Source organism: Scyliorhinus torazame, chromosome 30 (genome assembly GCF_047496885.1).
Source record: "Scyliorhinus torazame isolate Kashiwa2021f chromosome 30, sScyTor2.1, whole genome shotgun sequence".
NCBI lineage: Eukaryota > Metazoa > Chordata > Chondrichthyes > Carcharhiniformes > Scyliorhinidae > Scyliorhinus > Scyliorhinus torazame.
The window spans coordinates 24,069,047-24,089,403 of NC_092736.1; the positions used below are offsets into that span (position 1 = coordinate 24,069,047).

The window sequence follows — 20,357 nt, forward strand, 5'->3', positions numbered from 1 at the left end:
ATGTTATCTATCTTGACTTCCAAAAGGCCTTTGATAAGGTGCCTCACGGGAGACTGCTGAGTAAAATAAGGGCCCATGGTATTCGAGGCAAGGTACTAACATGGATTGACGATTGGCTGTCAGGCAGAAGGCAGAGAGTTGGGATAAAAGGTTCTTTTTCGGAATGGCAAACGGAGACGAGTGGTGTCCCGCAGGGTTCAGTGTTGGGGCCACAGCTGTTCTCTTTGTATATTAACGATCTAGATGACGGGATTGAGGGCATTCTGGCTAAGTTTGCCGATGATACGAAGATAGGTGGAGGGGCAGGTAGTATGGAGGAGGTGGGGAGGCTGCAGAAAGATTTAGACAGTTTAGGAGAGTGGTCCAAGAAATGGCTGATGAAATTCAACGTGGGCAAGTGCGAGGTCTTGCACTTTGGAAAAATGAATAGAGGCGTGGACTATTTTCTAAACGGTGACAAAATTCATAATGGTGAAGTGCAAAGGGACTTGGGAGTCCTAGTCCAGGATTCTCTAAAGGTAAACTTGCAGGTTGAGTCCGTAATTAAGAAAGCAAATGCAATGTTGTCATTCATCTCAAGAGGCTTGGAATATAAAAGCAGGGATGTACTTCTGAAGCTTTATAAGGCATTAGTTAGGCCCCATTTAGAATATTGTGAGCAATTTTGGGCCCCACACCTCAGGAAGGACATACTGGCACTGGAGCGGGTCCAGCGGAGATTCACACGGATGATCCCAGGAATGGTAGGCCTAACATACGATGAACGTCTGAGGATCCTGGGATTATATTCATTGGAGTTTAGGAGGTTGAGGGGAGATCTAATAGAAACTTACAAGATAATGAATGGCTTAGATAGGGTGGATGTAGGGAAGTTGTTTCCATTAGCAGGGGAGACTAGGACCCGGGGGCACAACCTTAGAATAAAAGGGAGTCACTTTAGAACAGAGATGAGGAGAAATTTCTTCAGCCAGAGAGTGGTGGGTCTGTGGAATTCATTGCTACAGAGGGCGGTGGAGGCCGGGACGTTGAGTGTCTTTAAGACAGAAGTTGATAAATTCTTGATTTCTCGAGGAATTAAGGGCTATGGAGAGAGCGCGGGTAAATGGAGTTGAAATCAGCCATGATTGAATGGTGGAGTGGACTCGATGGGCCGAATGGCCTTACTTCCACTCCTATGTCTCATGGTCTTATGGTCTTAAAAAACCTGTTCAGTTCCTCAGCCATTTCCTCATCTCCCATTATTAAATCTCCCCTCTCATCCTCTGAAGGACCAATATTTACCTTAGCCACTCTTTTTTGTTTTATGTATTTGTAGAAACCTTTACTATCTTTTTTTATATCTTACTATTATAGTTTACTTTCATAATCTATCTTACTCTTCTTTATAGCTTTTTTAGGAGCTTTCTGTTGCCCCCTAAAGGTTTCCCAGTCCTCTAGTCTCCCACTGATCTTTGCTACTTTGTATGTTTTTTCCTTCAATTTGATACTCTCCCTTATTTCCTTAGATATCCACGGTCGATTTTCCCTCTGTTTACCGTCCTTCCTTTTTGTTGGCATAAACCTTTGCTGAGCACTGTGAAAAATCACTTGGAAGGTTCTCCACTGTTCATCAACTGTTTCACCATAAAGTCTTTGCTCCCAGTCTACCTTAGCTAGTTCTTCTCTCATCCCATTGTAATCTCCTTCGTTTAAGCACAAAACACTAGTGCTTGATTTTACCTTCTCACCCTCCACCTGTATTTTAAATTCCACCGTATTGTGATCTCTCCTTCCGAGAGGATCCCTAACTATGAGATCCTGAATCAATCCTGTCTCATTACACAGGACCAGATCTAGGACCACTTGTTCCCTTGTAGGTTCCATTACATACTGTTCTAGGAAACTATCGTGGATACATTCTATAAACTGCTCCTCAAGGCTGCCTTGACCGACCTGGTTAACCCAATCGACATGTAGATTAAAATCCCCCATGATAACTGCTGTACCATTTCTACATGCATCAGTTATTTCTTTGTTTATTGCCTGCCCCACCATAATGTTACTATTTGGTGGCCTATAGATTACTCTTATCAGTGATTTTTTCGCCTTACTATTCCTGATTTCCACCCAAATGGATTCAACCTGATCCTCCATAGCACCGATGTCATCCCTTACTGTTGCCCGGATGTCATCTTTAAATAACAGAGCTACACCACCTCCCTTACCATCCACTCTGTCCTTCCGAAAAGTTTGATACCCTCGGATATTTAACTCCCAGCCGTGACCATCCTTTAACCATGTTTCAGTAATGGCCACTAAATCATAGTCATTCACGATGATTTGCGCCATCATTTACCTTATTCCGAATACTACGAGCATTCAGGTGAAGTACACTTGTGTTGGCTTTTTTTACCTCTGTTCTGAATCTTAACACCTCAATCAGTAACCTCTCCTGTTATATTTCCTCTTAACCTTTCTCCTAATTTTCCTTGTCGTTGAACCCATATCTTCATGTAACAACCTGCCACGTCGCTTACCATTAATGTTTTCACTTCCCGTTTTAATTCTTTTAGTATTCCTGGTCCTATTCACTGAGCTCCCCTCAGTCACTGTACCTTGTACTGTCACCCTTTTTGATTTTTGACTATGGCTTCTCTGCCTTACACTTTCCCCCTTACTGCCTTTTGTTTCTGTCCCTGTTTTACTACCTTCCAACTTCCTGCATCGGTTCCCATCCCCCTGCCACATTAGTTTAAACTCTCCCCAACAGCTCTAGCAAACACCCTCCCTAGGACATCGGTTCCAGTCCTGCCCAGGTGCAGACCATCCGGTTTGTACTGGTCCCACCTCCCCCAGAACCGGTTCCAATGTCCCAGGAATTTGAATCCCTCCCTCTTGCACCATCTCTCGAGCCACGTATTCATCCTCTCTAACCTGACATTCCTACTCTGACTAGCTCGTGGCACTGGTAGCAATCCTGAGATTACTACCTTTGAGGTCCTACTTTTTAGTTTAACTCCTAGCTCCCTAAATTGAGCTTGTAGGACCTCGTCCCGTTTTTTACCTATATCGTTGGTGCCTATGTGCACCACGACAGCTGGTTGTTCACCCCCCCCCCCCAGAATGTCCTGCAGACGCTCCGAGACATCCTTGACCCTTACACCAGGGAGGCAACATACCATCCTGGAGTCTCGATTGTGTCCGCAGAACCGCCTGTCTATTCCCCTTACAATTGAGTCCCCTATCACTATAGCCCTGCCATTCTTCTTCCTGCCCAGCTGCGCAACAGAGCCAGCCATGGTGCCATGAACCTGGCTGCTGCTGCCTTCCCCTGGTGAGCCATCTCCCTCAACAGTATCGAAAGCGGTATATCTGTTTTGCAGGGAGATGACCGCAGAGGACACCTGCACTGCCTTCCTACTCTTGCTCTGTCTTTTGGTCACCCATTTTCTATCTCCCTCAGTACCTTTCACCTGCGGTGTGACCAACTCGCTAAACGTGCTATCCACGATGTCCTCAGCATCGCGGATGCTCCAAAGTGAGTCCATCCGCAGCTCCAGACCGGCAGTGTCGCAACCTCAGTGATGGCACGCTCAGGGTGACAGCAGATGCCACAACGACAGGAGATGGATCACTTAACAATCACACTGGGTCAGCAATAACAAGCAGCGGCCACAGTACAAGAGGAATACACCAATTTTCACCACAGCTACGTCCACACATTTGTTCCACACCGACAGTGCGGCCAATGACAGCTCATGCTGGACAAACCCAGTATTCAGGCATGCAGCAGCCAGCAGTCTATGCAGCATATTCTCAAACAGGCCAGCACTACGGATTGCCCACTAATGGAATCAAGACCGAAGGAGGACTACCGCCAGCGCAATCTGCACTACAGACTGGATACCTTAGTGACTGCCCAGGATTTGCTGCACCCCAGCCTGGCCAGACAGCATATTCCTATCAGATGCAAGGTTTTAGTTTCACACCATCACCAGACATTGATGCGAGCAGCAATTCTGTTTCCAATTCGACATGCTTCAACGCTTCTCAGCAGAATCACCCTTCCAGCACAGCATGTGGCCAGAACCAGTCTGCACAGTCTCATCCGACTTCAACATCTGGCACATCCATGACCTCGAATGAAACTGTTGATGGTACCTCTTCAATGTCAATGACCTATCAGCTACAAGATGCCATCCGACAGCACCATCACAAACATAAAAAAAGAAAAATACTCCAAATCAGACAGCGAATTGATTTGACCACTTTTTGGTTCCTGTGGCTCGGAAATGTTGATGGCGTTCATAACCAAGAGAGACGTTTGACCATGATGATTGATGGTTTATGGACTCACATGAATGATTTGGACTTATTGTTTAATCACCGTTCCCATGACTTGTATATACCTTACCTTATCTACCTGTTCTTTGTTCAGTTTTTCTTAAAGTGTACAGAAAATATGAACATATAAAAAAGGGAGGATGTGGTGATGTGCATCACTGTAAATACATGTAAGGTAGCCAGACACTAGAGGGAGCACCAGAAACATCACACACACACACTCAACCAATAGATAAGTTAGATAGGAGGCGACCAATGGACAGTCACGATACACAAGGAGGTGACACGACCACAGGGGGGCATTACACCAACCCATATATAAAGGACGCCACACACATGATCAGCCCTTTGGCCAGTGGAGACAGTCAGTAAGGACAATATCAATATCACACCCACCACGTGGAAAACAGCAGCTGGTTGGTCAGTCTGGGTAGCTATAATAGGATTAGCAGTAGTGTCGAACTCAAGTTATAAAAGTGTACATAGTGTAAATAAATGTGTTGAAGTTATCTACACATCTGAACCTTCCTTTGACAAATGCAACACAAGGAAGCCGCTTATGTTACAAAGGCAACATAACAAAACAGTGGTTAGCACTGCTGCCTCGCAGCACCACAGACGCGGATTCGATTCCAGCCTTGGGTGACCATCAGGGTGGAGTTTACACGTTTCCCCAGTGTCCGCGTTGCTTTCCTCCGGGTGCTCCGGTTTCCTCCCGCGGTTCAAAGATGCGCAGGTTGGGTGGATTAGCCATGATAAATTGTCCCTTTGTGTCCGAAGATGTGCAGGTTTGGTGGGGTTCGGGGGATAGGGCGGGGGAATAGGCCTAGGTGGGGTGCTCTTTCAGAGAGTCGGTGCAGACTTGGTGGGCTGAATGGCCTCCTTCTGCACCGTAGGGATTTTATGTTTCTCAATATAGCTCCTGTTTTCCATACCTCAGTAGGCTCAGTACAAATTCTGCATTAGTCAAACAATAACAAGAATATTGCAGCAATCTGGACTCATTAACAGCTAGTATAATTCTATCGAATTTCCACAGTTCCTCTTGCAAAGTCAGTAGCACAGTGGGCTAAACAGCTGGCTTGCAATGCAGAACAAGGCCAGCAGCGCGGGTTCAATTCCCGTACTGGCCTCCCCGAACAGGCGCCGGAATGTGGCGACTAGGGGCTTTTCACAGTAACTTCATTGAAGCCTACTTGTGACAATAAGCGATTATTATTATATCTTTCCGAAAGGTCCAGTACTCCATACCGAACATGATACTCTGGGTGGAGCCTAACCAATAGACCTCCAGTTCCCTTTAAAAAAAAATCCTTTCACATGATGTGGGTGGCGCTAGCGAGGCCAACATTTGTTGCCCATCCCTAATTGCCCTCGAGAAGGTGGCGGTGAGCTGCCTTCTTGAACCGCTGCAGTCCACATGGTGTAGGACCACCCACAGTGTGGTCAGCAAGAGCATTCCAAGATTTTGTCCCAGCGACAGTGAAGGGACGCAGTTTGTGAAGAATTCAATTCGCCGCCAGAAATATCTGAACAGAGAGCATGAGCCTTTTCAGCTTTACTTTGAAACCTAGACAGCAGAATTATTGGAACCAGCTGCAGTACTCCGAGTCGTAAAGTCATAAAGGCACAGAAGGAGGCACATTTCATAGAATTTACAGTGCAGAAGGAGGCCATTCCGCCCATCGAGACTGCACCAGCTCTTGGAAAGAGCACCCCACTTAAGCCCACGCCTCCATCCTATCCCTCTAATCCAATGACCCCAGCTAACCTATTTTGGACACTAAGGGCAATTTATCATGGCCAATCCACCTAACCTGGACATCTTTGGACTGTGGGAGGAAACCGGAGCACCCGGAGGAAACCCACGCAGACACGGGGAGAACGTGCAGACTCCGCACAGACGGTGACCCAAGCCGGGAATCAAACCTGGGACCCTGGAGCTGTGAAGCAACTGTGCTAACCACTGTGCTGCCCAAAAATCAAGCACATGATAATGTATCAAATTGTAAGCTCAAAAGAAAAAGGAGCAGGAGTAGGCCATTCAGCCCCTTTAGCCTGCTCTGCCGCTCAATAAGATCATAGTTGATCTGATTTGTGGCCTCAACATTATGATGGAAAATCTTGTCTAACTGAGCCTTGAATATGTTCAAAGACCCAACCTCCACTTCTCTCGGGAGAAGAGGGTTTCAAAGATTTACAATCCCTTGAGAGAAGAAATTGCTTCTTATCTCTGTCTAAAATGGGAGACCGCTTATCTTTAAACTGTTCCCCCTAGTTCTATATTCCCCACGAGGGAAAATAACCCTTCAGCATCCACCCTGTCGAGCTCCCTCAGAATCTTATATGTTTCAATAAGATCACCTCTCCTTCTACACTCCAGTGAGTATAGATCAAACTGTACACCTTTCCACATTAGGAAAGCCCCTTCATCCCAGGAATAAGCCCAGTGAACCTTCTTTGAACTGCTTCCAATTAAAGTATATCCCTCCTTATAGGACTTACTTCAGGTGTGGTCTCACCAATGTCCCGTAGAGTTGTAGCAAGTCTTTATAGGTGCAACCCTACCTAACCGTTGACCACTTAGGAGCAATTTAGCATGGCTAATCCACTTAACCTGCATACCTTTGCACCCGGAGGAGACCCACGCAGAAATGGGGAGAGTGCGCAAACCTTTTTTTAAAAATATATATTTATTAAAGTTTTTTAACACAATTTTTCACCCTTACAAACAAAAACCCCTCCTGACAGGCGACTCCAGACACACATCAATGTAGTTGACTCTTATCTGCCCTCTGAGGTGGCCTAGCAAGCCACTCAGTTTTTGGGCAATTAGGGAAGCATATACTGGCCTTCGCAGTGACACTCTCAACCCATGAAAGAATTAGAAAAACACCAATTAATTTGAATACAGTTAACACTGTTATGGGCCAGGGTTTAGAGAACCCCAAAGTGTATCATGGAGTTCACCTGACCCACAACTTTTAATAGATTGTGGTATGGGGAGCACACGGCCCACTCTACAGGTGTGGTACAGCAGAAATGGAAAAGTATTTTTTAAAGCAAAATAATGTTTATTCTATGAACTCAAGTTAACCTTTTTGAAACATACAGTGAACATCTTAGCAACCATCAATTCAAATACAACCCCCAAAGAATACAACACTAAGTAATCCTCAATAAATTCCCAAACAACATCCAGAAGACAAAAGAAACACCTTTCAACAGAAGCACATCAGGTTTACATTCACTACGGAAAACATTTATAATTCTGAATTCACCATATGATCAAGAGATAGTCTTGTGATGGCAGAGAGAACAGCAGTACACCTGCTTGGTCTGACTTCAACTTCAACATTGAAAACAAAACTAAAACACACCCTGCAGCAAACGGACTAAAATGAAAGTAAAAAGCTGGCAGACAGGCCAGCTCCACCCCCTCTCTGACATCACTGCTGTAATAAACACCCATTTCTTAAAGGTATTCTCACTACAGATATTTATATACACACCCATTTAGGTACTCTCACATGACAATACGTATTCTGTTAAAGTCATGTTTATGCTTATTTTCTCTATTGGTTGTGATTGTTCTGAGTACCTCCCATAATTTTGCTCTCTCTCTCTGTGGAGTAATCCAATCGGTGCCATATTCCTCTGCAGATTTATATCCTCCACCTGTCCATCCAATTTCCATTGAACATCTCCGCTTCCACCTCACTCATGGGCAATGGGCTCCAGGTCATCATCAATTTGCTGCATAAAAGTGTTCTTGCTCTCTTTCCCCTTGCGTCTCTTCCCCAGAACCTTTGAATGGGAGAAAGGTTAACAATCTAATGTTAAAGTTGACCAATGCTGAAAATACTTTTTACAGAGCAAGGGAATGAATGTACACAAAACGTGATCAGGATGCTGACATACCTGCCCGGTGTCCCCTTCGCCAAACTCACTTTGGATCATCGGACTTTCTACAGAGTGGGTAGAACTATTGCCCAGATGGACAAAGCTCTTCATGAGGTATTTGAATATTTTGCTCCTTGTTTTAGTGAGTGGAGACACGGGCGCAGAATTTCTTTGACTTTCTTGATGTGACAGTTTTATATCAATTATGCCACATCCACTTACAAAAGCCACTTACATCAGATGGAGATGATGGGATTGTGGGAATGTCATTGGGCTGGCGTCCGAGGTTACGTCTCTTGGTTCAAAGCCCACCATGGCGACTGGTGGAATTTAAACATTTTTAAAAATTCTGGAATTGGAAGTTTGACTCAGTAAACGTAGCTACATAGCTGCAGTTGGATTGGCAACATAGCCTCCAAGTAGGATCTGAAGGTCTGTGTACGATACTGAGCAAATTCCCAGAGGTTTTCCAGTCTGGTTTGGCTACCATTAAAAGGGCTGTGGCAAAAGTCCAGGTGGACCCACCGCCCAACCCTGACACTTTTGTGGCCGCCCGGTTCCCCAAGCTATAGTGGGGTTCAGACCGAATTTCAGCGTTTGGAGAGTTTGGGCATTATTTGGCCTGTGTTCCTCGCTGAATGGGCGACACTGATGGTTCCCGTAATGAAGCCAGATAAGACTGACCACCTCTGACAGTGAACACGGCTTCGAGGTTAGTCTGTTTAACCATTACCTTGCATCGAGGATTTATATGCAACACTGGCCGTGGCTGTCCATTCACAAAATTTGACATGAGCAACACTTATCTACAGCTTGAGCTCGATAAAGCCTTACGTAAGTATGTCCCGATTAATTAACACAAGAGACTATGAGTATATCCGGTTTCCATTCGGAGTTTCCTTGGCGTGCGGAGTCTTCCATTGGATTCAATTTGATTTATTGTCACGTGCACTAAGGTACAGTGAAAATTATTGTTCTGCGTACATTCTAGACAGATCGTCCCATACATGAAAAAAACACAGGACATACATAAATATACAAAGTAAATACATAGACACAGGCAACGGGTGAAGTATACGGAGTGTAGTACTACTCAGTAGAGAAGATGTGTGAAGAGATCAGTTCAGTCCATAAGAAGTGTCTGGTAACAGCGGGGAAGAAGCTGTTTTTGAATCTGTTCGTGCATGTTCTCAGACTTTTGTATCTCCTGCCTGATGGTTGGAAGTTGGAAGAGTGAGTAAGACGGGTGGGAGGGGTCTTTGATTACGCTGCCCGCTTTCCTCATTGTAGCACAATCAATTACTCATGAGTTGAGAAGTGATGAAGTCAATCGAGGTTTTATTAAGCAAGACTTGTTCCCCAGCAGCTCAGTTACAGAATGCGGCTGCTGGGAGAACCCGGGCTCTTATACTCCGCCTTATTGGGTGGAGCCAGCAGGCGGCAGATCCAACCAGGACCCAGTGTTTGTCTACAAATAGCCTCTTGGCATCACAGGTACTGTACTACCCCTAATACATACCACCACAATCACCCCTTGTTAAAAAGGAACCCAGAGGGGTGGTGGGTCGCATAGTGGTAGGGGTTTACAAAGCTGGTTCTGGAATTATTTTCATACAGTGGCTATGCATTGAGCTCAACAGTTAACTATTTACAGGTTTTGTCAGAATTATTTACAGATTTTTGTCACACGGATTCCACGAGTCGAGCGGGTGCCCTGGTCGTCCTTGTCGATCGCCTCAGCCCCGGTGGTGGTGCAGGTGCTGGCTCGGGCACTGTCGTCTCTGGGAGCGTTGCGCTGTTTGTCCCTGTTTCCTTACTCCTGCGGGCACGGGAGGAGGACCGATCCACACGGGAAGGGAGCGGCCGTGGGGTGCGCCGGTAGGAGGGAGGGGGTGATTGGTGTTGGGGGTGTGTGTGTGGTTCCGGCGGGCGCCAGGTCCCGCAGGGAGACCGTGTCCTGTCGGCCGTCGGGGTACGCGTAGGCGTACTGAGGGTTTGCGTGGAGAAGGTGAACCCTCTCGACCAACGGGTCCGATTTGTGCGCCCGCACATGCTTTCGGAGCAAGATGGGTCCTGGGGCTGCCAGCCAGGTCGGCAGCGACGTTCTGGAGGAGGACTTCCTAGGGAAGACACGGAGGCGCTCGTGAGGCGTTTGATTAGTGGTGGTACACAGCAGCGACCGGATGGAGTGGAGGGCATCCGGGAGGACTTCCTGCCAATGGGAAACTGGGAGATTTCTGGACCATAGGGCCAGTAGGACGGTCTTCCAGACCGTACCATTCTCCCTCTCTACCTGACCGTTCCCCCGGGGGTTGTAACTGGTCGTCCTGCTCGAGGCAATGCCCTTGCTGAGCAGGAACTGACGCAGTTCGTCGCTCATGAAGGAGGACCCCCTGTCGCTATGGATGTATGCGGGGAAACCGAACATTGTAAAGATGGTGCCGAGGGCTTTAATGACTGTGGCCGCGGTCATGTCGGGGCAGGGGATGGCGAAGGGGAAACGGGAATACTCGTCCACCACGTTTAGGAAGTACGCGTTGTGGTCGGTGGAGGGGAGGGGGCCTTTGAAATCCATACTGAGGCATTCAAAGGGACGGGAAGCCTTTATCAGGTGCGCTCTATCTGGCCTGAAAAAGTGCGGTTTGCACTCTGAGCAGATTTGGCAGTTCCTGGTGGCTGTACGGACCTCCTCAACAGAGTAGGGGAGGTTGCGGGACTTCACAAAATGGTAGAATCGAGTGACCCCCGGGTGGCAGAGGTCCTCGTGGAGGGCTTGGAGGCGGTCTACTTGTGCGTTGGCACATGTGCCGCGGGATAGGGCATCGGACGGCTCGTTCAGCTTTCCGGGACGATACAAGATCTCATAGTTGTAGGTGGAGAGCTCAATCCTCCACCTTAAGATCTTGTCGTTCTTGATTTTGCCCCGCTGAGCATTATCGAACATAAAGGCTACCGACCGTTGGCCAGTGAGGAGAGTGAATCTCCTGCCGGACAGGTAATGCGTCCAATGTCGCACAGCTTCCACTATGGCTTGGGCTTCCTTTTCCACTTGAGGAGTGGCGGATTTCTGAGGCGTGGAGGGTCCGGGAGAAAAAGGCCACGGGTCTGCCCGCTTGGTTGAGGGTGGCCGCCAGAGCTACATCGGATGCGTCGCTCTCGACTTGGAAGGGGAGGGACTCGTCGATTGCGTGCATCGTGGCCTTTGCGATATCCGCTTTGATGCGGCTGAAGGCCTGGCGGGCCTCTGTCGACAGGGGGAAGGTAGTGGACTGGATTGACGGGCGGGCCTTGTCTGCGTATTGGGAAACCCACTGGGCGTAGTACGAGAAGAAGCCCAGGCAGCGCTTCAGGGCTTTGGAGCAGTGGGGGAGGGGAAATTCAGGGCATGCGTTCGGGGCCGGGGCCTATCACTCCATTACGCACTACGTATCCCAGGATGGCCAGACGGTTGGTGCTAAACATGCATTTTTCCTCGTTATAGGTGAGGTTCAGGGCGTTAGCAGTCTGGAGGAATTTGCGGAGGTTGGCGTCGTGGTCCTGCTGGTCATGGCCGCAGATGGTTACATTGTTGAGGTATGGGAACGTGGCCCGCAAACCGTGCTGGTCAACCATTTGGTCCATCTCCCGTTGGAAGACCGCGACTCCGTTAGTGACGCCAGATGGGACCCTTAAAAAGTGGTAGAGCCGCCCGTCTGCCTCGAAGGCCGTGTACTTGCGGTCACTCGGGCGGATGGGAAGCTGGTGGTAGGCGGACTTTAGGTCCACGGTGGAAAAGACCTTGTACTGTGCAATCCGATTGACCATGTCTGATATGCACGGGAGAGGGTACGCAACTAGCTGCGTGTACCTGTTGATGGTTTGACTATAGTCTACGACCATCCTCTGCTTCTCCCCGATCTTTACAACTACCACCTGGGCTCTCCAGGGACTATTGCTGGCCTGGATTATGCCTTCCTTCAGCAGCCGCTGGACTTCAGACCGGATAAACGTTCGATCCTGGGCGCTGTATCGTCTGCTCCTAGTGGCGACGGGTTTGCAATCGGGGTGAGGTTCGCAAACAAGGAAGGCGGTTCAACCTTGAGGGTTGCAAGGCTGCAGATAGTGAGTGGGGGTATTGGGCCGCCGAATTGGAACGTTAGGCTCTGGAGGTTACATTGGAAATCTAACCCTAAGAGAGTGGGAGCGCAGAGGTGGGGAAGGACATAAAGCCTATAATTCTTAAACTCCCTCCCTTGCACCGTTAGGTTCGCGATGCTGAACCCTTTGATCTCTACGGAATGGGATCCCGCTGCCAGGAAAATCTTTTGGGTGCTCAGATGAATGGAAAGAAAACAGCGTCTTACCGTATCCGGGTGGATAAAACTTTCCGTGCTCCCAGAGTCGATTAGGCATGGTGTCTCGTACCCGTTGACCAGCACCGTTGTTATTGCCGTTTGGAGCGTCCGGGGCCGTGATTGGTCCAGGGTCACCGAAGCCAGTTGTGGTTGTTGCATCGCGGCGTTTTCTTCAGACCCCGTGGAGCCGTCTATGCTGGGGTCCTTGGCTAGCAGCCAAGATGGCGGCATCCATGGATCACACGCAGTCGGGGGCGGACAAAATGGCCGCACCCATGGATCGCACGTGGCCGGGGGGGTCACAAGATGGCGGCACCCATCCTCCCCGCGTGGAGTCCGGGACCCAAAATGGCAGCGCCCGCTGGCCGCACATGGATCGTTGTGGGGGTTGAGTCTGCTGTCCCCGTTCTCCCCCGGAGATTGCGGCGACCCCCCGGGACTGGCACACCGCTGAGTAGTGCCCCTTTTTGCCGCAGCTTTTACGTATGGCCTAGCGGGCCGGGCAGCGCTGCCGGGGGTGTTTCGCCTGCCTGCAAAAATAGCAGCGGGGCCCACCCGGATGGTCTGGTGCTCTGGCCGCGCAGGCTTGCGGAGGGGTGGGGGCTGCCGGGGAGTCGGTCGCAACGGGGGTCCTCGGAGCCCAAGGGGCTGCCGCGCGGTCGGGGCCGTAGGCGCGGGCATTTTGTGAGGCCACGTCGAGGGAGGCCGCAAGGGCCCGTGCCTCTTGTGAGTCCTAACGAGTCTCTCTCTAGCAATCTTTGGCGAATTTGAGAAGAGGTCATACCTGCCACAAAAGCATCCCAGATTAGGAGCTCCGTATGTTCGTTTGTGCTCACTGACGGGCAGTTGCAGTTCCTTCCCAATATCAGCAGCGCACTGTAGAACTCGTCCAGCGATTCTCCGGGGATTTGCCGTCTCATCTCGAGTTGGTGGCGTGCGTAGACTTGGTTTATGGGCCAAATGTAGACCCCTTTCAGCAGGGTGATCGCCGTGGGGAAATCCTCCGCGTCTTCGATGCGCATGTAGATCTCCGGGCTCACCCTGGAATGCAGGACCTGCATTTTCTGGTCTTCCGTGGTCCGGCAGGTGGCCGCTAGGAGGTATCCTTCGAAGCATGCTAGCCAGTGTTTAAACACGGCCGCCGAGTTTGCTGCATGGGGGCTGATTCGCAGACACTCCGGGGCGATCCGGAGCTCCATAGTCTCTTTAAGTCTGCTCAATAAATTGTAGCACAATCAATTACTCATGAGTCGAGAAGTGATGAAGTCAATCGAGGCTTTATTAAGCAAGACTTGTTCCCCAGCAGCTCAGTTACAGAATGCGGCTGCTGGGAGAACCCGGGCTCTTATACTCCGCCTTACTGGGTGGAGCCAGCAGGCGGCAGATCCAATCAGGACCCAGTGTCTGTCTACCAATAGCCTCTCGGCATCACAGGTACCGTACTACCCCTAATACATACCACCGCACCCAGGCAGCGGGAGGTGTAGATGGAGTCAATGGATGGTAGGCAGGTTTGTGTGATGAACGGGGCTGTGTTCACGACTCTCTGAAGTTTCTTGCAGTCTTGGGCCGAGCAGTTGCCATACCAGGCTGCGATGCAGCCCGATAGGATGCTTTCTGTGGTGCATCTGTAAAATTTGGTAAGAATCAATGTGGACATGCTGAATTTCCTGAGAATATCCTGCATAGATTTCTGCGCATTGAGGTTTACTTACGCGATGTGTAAGTCACAGTGGCCATGGAACAAGAACATTCGAAAACCTCGAGGCGGTGTTGAAACGGTTTTCTGAATATGGACCAGGATGGCCTGCACCCGGTTGCCGAGGAGGTATGGGCAATCGAAACGGGTCCCGTTCAACGAGATACCACGGAACGTCGCTCTTTCCTTGGATTAGTGAATTATTATGGGTGCTTCACTCTGAATCTGGCTACCATCCTCACCCCCCCCCCCCCCCCCCCCCCCCGTCACTCGCTTCTGAAAAAACATCAGTCTTGGGATTGGGGCAAGGTCCAGGATACGGCATTTAACAAGGCGAAGAGGCGATCATCTTCCTCAGGGGTGTTGACACATTTTGACTCCTCCAAGCCGTCGTACGTCACTTGTGATGCTTCACCGTATGACATTGGGGCGGTTTTGTCCCATCGAATGGACGACGGCCGTAATCGCCCAATCGCTTTTACCTCCCAGACACTGGCTGCAGATTAAAGTGTGCCCAGATCGTGAAAGAGGATCTTGTGGGCGTATTTAGTGCAAATGGCCACCATTTTTTATCATCACAAGCCATTGCTGTGCCTCTTCCAAAAGCACAAGTCGGTCCCGCCCATTGCATTTGCAAGGCCTCTGTTATTGGCTGCCTATGACTTCTCTATCAGGTACTGCCCAGGGACCCAGATTGCGCATGCTGATGCGTTGAGCCATCTTCCTCTGCAGGTCGAATCCACGAACCCTCCTACGGTGGACAAAAGTGATTGCTTCCTGGACAAAGTGATCGTGCCCTGAACTTCATGGACTCCTTGCCTGGCACCGCCTCGTGTGTTCGTGACTGGACACAGATCCACCCTGTACTTGCCAAGGTGCATCACCTGGGTCTATACGGTGAGCAGCATCGGTGGCTACCAGGGATGGTAAAGACTTTCTCCCCAAAATTGTCGGAGTTGACCATGGAGGATTGTATCCTGTGGGGCAGCAGGGTTGTTCGTCCGACGAAGAGACAGGCTGTTGTGTTAAAGGACCTTCACAATGGACATCCTGGAGTGTCCAAAATGAAGATGCTGGCGAGAAGCTACATTGGGTGGTCGGGATTGGACTCGGATATAGAAACGTTTGCCCAGCAATGCTCCTTCTTCTAGGAGCAGCAGAAGCTCCCCGCGGTGCGCCCCTGCATCCTTGGGGGTGGCCGGGAAACCCTTGGGCCCACATGCATACGAATTTCGCCGGTCCCTTCTTGGGTTCGATGTTCCTTGTCCTATAGGTCGTCCACTTGAAGTGTTTGGAGGTACACACAATGGCGTCAATTGAGCGATTGCGCATTTCTCTTTCCACCCTCGGAATCTCGGAGGTACTCATGACCGATAACAGGGCCTCCTGCATGAGTGAGGAATTTGCCGCTTTTGTGAAGAGCAACGGGATTGTCCACGACCGTGCCATTCCGTACCATCCGGCTTCAAATGGTTTGAGCGAGCAGTTAAACGGGGGGCTCAAGAAACAGACAGTTGGCTTGAGACACGAGACTGACAAAATTATTGTTTTCACACAGGATCACGCCGCACACAGTGACTGGGTAGCCCCTGCTGAGATATTAATGGGTCGTAGACTTCGTACACGGCCGAGTTTGATTCTACTGGACAAGGGTGTAAAGGTGCGCCGTAACCAAGATTTGCGAGGGCGTTGCCTAGAGCGACGTCGACCTCTTCGCCACTTCACACCTAACGTCCCGGTCTTCGTTCATAACCTCCACCACGGTGCTCGCTGGCTCTGAGATTGTCGCCTGGTAAATGGGACCAGTCTCTTACCAAGTTCGAGTCCGGGGGCAACTAATGAAACGACACCCGGATCACATTCGCTCACGGAGGTTGCTCCCTTGTGAAGTGTCTCAAAAGAAGCCTGACCCGGATCCTCCGGCTACAGTGCTGAACCAGCCTGCCGTGACGCCTCCAGTCTCTTTCGATGCCGACTCGCCCGACGTTGCCTCCTCAGACTCCGAGCTGGAGATGCAGACGTCGGAGGTCTTGGACGCTGACTCTGTAGTTCAGCCGTCTCCTGACAATCGTCTACCACATCGTTCCTGCTGCCAACAGTGTTCGCTAACTGACCAAGTGCATCAGCTCCACGAGGACTTACCGGAGCCGGAGATACTCCTCCATTCTCCGTCTGCTCCTCCTCCTCCATCTCGTCGCTCGTCGAGAGGGTCTTCGGACTTTGGGGGGGGGGAGGAATGTAATATCCTGCACGGAAGCCTTTGGAATCTTGTCTTCCCTGTGTTCCTTGTGTGGTAGGAGCTCCCCTGATAGGGGCGGGGTATCTCAATTACCTAGAGTATCTAAAGTCGGTCAAGATCCCGGCCAGAGAAGATCCGGTAAGTGTCTACCTGGGAGCGTAAATTTACTATTTGTAAATAATACTTTGTTCTTTTTCTCAGCTTGGACTCCTCGTCCTTATTAAAGTTTCCAACAGCTACTGTCTCTGGTCAAAGGTTGTGAGGTTGACACCATTCACTGGTCTGAAGAAGGTTTGAAGTGATGAGGGGGGGTTTGGTTGGGTTGACCAGCATTTCCCCGCTCACACTAACCCCCACCTTTTATGAATCAGTAACGGATTTATCCCACCGTTAGGGCTTCCGGCACCCAAACATGAAGTGTTTGCATCGCAAAGGATTCAGGTGGGATCTTTCTAACCTGCACCTGCTGGAACAGTACCTGTGTGAATTGAAGGAGGAGGCGACACATTCAATTGTCCAGCAAGTTATTCAAGAGTTCAAGGAAAAGATTCTCCCCAACCTGAGCCACTTTCGCAAAGGTAAGTTGGCCCTTATTGAGGAACTGCTCGGGTTCCCGATGCTGGCGGTTCATGGGGCTGTAGAATGTTCCAGCACAGAGCCAGGCCGTTTGGCCCATTTGGTGTTGGTTTCTATATGAGCCAACCAGACTAATCCCACTGTTCTGCTCACTCCTAACGCCCAAAGCCCTATTTAACTCCAGGCAGAAAGGTTTCTTGAAGGGGCTAGTGGCAGTTTTTATCTTTACCACAGGGTTAGCGGGGTTGTGGGGAGGAGGGGCGATCTGAAGCAGCAGCTCATCCCTCCTCTCCAAGGTTCAGTTCCCACCCGTCACCCCGTTCTATCACCTCCCTCCCTTCACCTCTGTTTCACTCATGGTCCCTCAGCCCTCCCAGCTCCCAACCTACCTCCCCACCACTGTCTCAAACTCCAATCCACCCTCCAAACCCCTAACTCGCCCCCTCTCTGCCGCACCCCCCCCCCCACCCCCTCTGCCACCTCCCCCTCTGCCTCTCCCCTCCCAGGCCGCCTCCCTCTCTGCGCCCCCCCCTCAGCCTCTCCCCTCCCAGGCCGCCTCCCTCTCTGTGGCCCACCCCCCTTCCCCCCTGCCTCTCCTCTCCCAGGCCGCCTCCCTCTCTGTGGCCCACCCCCCCATCCCCCCTTCCTCTCCCCTCCCAGGCTGCCTCCCTCTCTGTGGCCCACCCCCCCTTCCCCCTCTGCCTCTCCCCCCCCACTTCCCCCTCTGCCTCTCCCCTCCCAGGCCGCCTCCCTTCTGCCTCTCCCCTCCCCCTCTGCCTCTCCCTTCCCAGGCCGCCTCCCTTTCTGCGCCCCCCCCCCCTCTGCCTCTCCCCTCCCAGGTCGCCTCCCTTTCTGACGCACCCCCCATTCTGCCGTCCCCCCCATTCTGCTGGCCCCCGCCTCTCTCCCCCCCGCCTTCCTCTCTGTCGTCTCCCCTCTGCCACTCCTCCCCTCTCTATCGCCCTCTCTCTGCAGTCCCCCCATTCTGCTGCCCTCTCCTCTCTGCGTCTTCCCCCTCACCCCCCACCACCCACCCCCTCTGCCGTGCTACCCATTTAACCCCCCCTCCCCTTCCCCTCCCCCCTCCCCCTTCCCCTCCTTCCCCCTTCCCCTCCCCTCCCCATCCCCTCCCCCAGCCCGGATGCAATCTCGCCAACTGTTACTCCTTGGACAATCTGTGCACTGCTAACCCCAACATGTGGAAAAGAAAACTCCTCGACTCTCCTCCCAAACATTTGGCAATCGCCTCCCTCTTTTTCCCTTTTGCAACCTCCCTTTGTGTTAAACACCATCTGATCCCCATCAACAATATCCTTAACTCAGTTATTCCCAAAGTGTTGTCTCCAGTCCTAACAATAACAAATACATTGCTTTCTAATTCTGAGTCTATATTTCAGGACCAGATAATAATAATCGCTTATTGTCACAAGTGGGCTTCAATGAAGTTACTGTGAAAAGCCCCTAGTTGACACATTCCAGCGCCTGTTCGGGGAGGCCGGTGTGGGAATTGAACAGTGCTGCTGCCTTGTTCTGCATTGCAAGCCAGCTATTTAGCCCACTGTGCTAAACCAGCCCCTATTGAAGCCCTAGATCCAATTACATTATCTTCTAACATCTAGTACAATGATAATAGAAGAAGCATGTGCTATGGGGTGGGGGGGGGGGCATGTTTGCACAGTGGTTAGCACTGTTGCTTCACTGCGCCAGGGTCCTGGGTTCGATTCCTGCTTGGGCACTGTCTGTGCGGAGTCTGCACGTTCTCCCCGTGTCTGCGTGGGTTTCCTCCGGGTGCTCCGGTTTCCTCCCACAAGTCCCGAAAGACATGTTTGTTAGGTGAATTGGACATTCTGAATTCTCCCTCCGTGTACCTGAACAGGCGCCAGAATGTGGCGACGTGTGGATTTTCACAGTAACTTCATTGCAGTGTTAATGTAAGCCTACTTGTGACACTAATAAAGATTATGATTATGGATAAAGGTGAACCGGTGGATGCACTATACTTAGATTTCCAGAAGGCAATTGATAAGGTGCCACATCAAAGTTAGTGTGTAAAATAAAAGCTCATGGTGTAGCAGGTAACATATTGGTATGGGGAGAAGATTGAGTAGCTAACAGGAAAGAGAGAGTGGATCTTTTGCTGGTTGGCAGGACGTGACAAGTGGTGTGCCACAGGGATCTGTGCTGGGGCTTCAACTGTTTACAATTCATATAAATGACTTGGATGAAGGGATTGCTCTTAAATTTGCTGATGACGCAAAGGTAGAGGTGAATGTAATTTGGGAAGGAGGCCAAACAAAATGTAAATAGATGAAGTGAGTGGGCAAAGATCTGCAAATTCAGTATAATGTGGCAGAATGTGAAATTGTCCATTTTTGCAGGACGAATAAAAGAGAACATAGAACGTAGAACAGTACAGAACAGGCCCTTCGGCCCTCGAAGTTGTGCCGAGCTTTGTCCGAAACCAAGATCAAGCTATCCCACTCCCTGTCATTCTGGTGTATCCATGTGCCTATCCAATAACCGCTTGAAAGTTCCTAAAGTGTCCGATTCCACTATCACAGCAGGCAGTCCATTCCACACCCTAACCACTCTCTGAGTAAAGAACCTACCTCGCACATCCCTCCTATATCTCCCACCCTGAACCTGATAGTTATGCCCCCTTGTAACAGCTACATCCACCCAAGGAAATAGTCTCTGAACGTCCACTCTATCTATCCCCCTCACCACCTTATAACCCTCTATTAAGTCGCCTCTCATCCTCTTATTATCTAAATGGTGAGAGATTGCAGACGTACAGAGGGATCTGGGTGTCCTAGTGCATGAATCACAAAAGGCTGTTATGCAGGTACAGCAAGCAATGAGCAAAGCTAATAGGATGTTCTTGTTATTGTGAGGGGAACTGATCATAAAAGTAGAGTGGTTATGCTTGAGATATACAGGGCATTGGTGAGATCACATCGGGAGTACAGTGTGCAGTATCGATCTTATTTAAGGAAGGACGTGGAAACATTGGAAGCAGTTCAGAGAAGGTGTGCTAGACTAATACCAGGAATGGGCTGGTTGTCTTGTGAGGAAAGGTTGGAGAGGCTGGGCTTGTATCCATTAGAGTTTATAAAGAGTGAGAGGGGACGATCCTGAGGGGATATTGACAGGGTGGATGTGGAGAGGATGCTTCCTCTTGTGGGGTAACAGGTACAGGGGTAGATCCCTGCCTGCTGGCTCCGCCCAGGAGGCGGAGTATAAATGTGTGTGCTCTCCGAACAGCAGCCATTTTGTAAGTTGC

General features: G+C 50.1%; 1 protein-coding gene and 1 long non-coding RNA gene across 10 annotated transcripts in view; one reads left to right on the forward strand and one right to left on the reverse strand.

The window, feature by feature from the left end:
• The window catches only part of LOC140404444 (hydroxylysine kinase-like), a 42,343-nt gene that overhangs the window by 20,655 nt on the left and 1,331 nt on the right, over nucleotides 1–20,357 (forward strand). For all 9 annotated transcript variants that reach the window (XM_072492994.1, XM_072492993.1, XM_072492991.1 and 6 more), the window contains 2 exons: nucleotides 8,198–8,340; nucleotides 16,893–17,076. In XM_072492994.1, the coding sequence (XP_072349095.1) occupies nucleotides 8,198–8,340; nucleotides 16,893–17,076 (327 nt within the window). The remainder of the gene's footprint in view (nucleotides 1–8,197; nucleotides 8,341–16,892; nucleotides 17,077–20,357) is intronic.
• The window catches only part of LOC140404447 (uncharacterized), a 31,590-nt gene continuing 19,048 nt past the window's right edge, over nucleotides 7,816–20,357 (reverse strand). Inside the window, exon 3 of the long non-coding RNA XR_011938508.1 lies at nucleotides 7,816–8,130. This is a non-coding gene — a long non-coding RNA (uncharacterized lncRNA). The remainder of the gene's footprint in view (nucleotides 8,131–20,357) is intronic.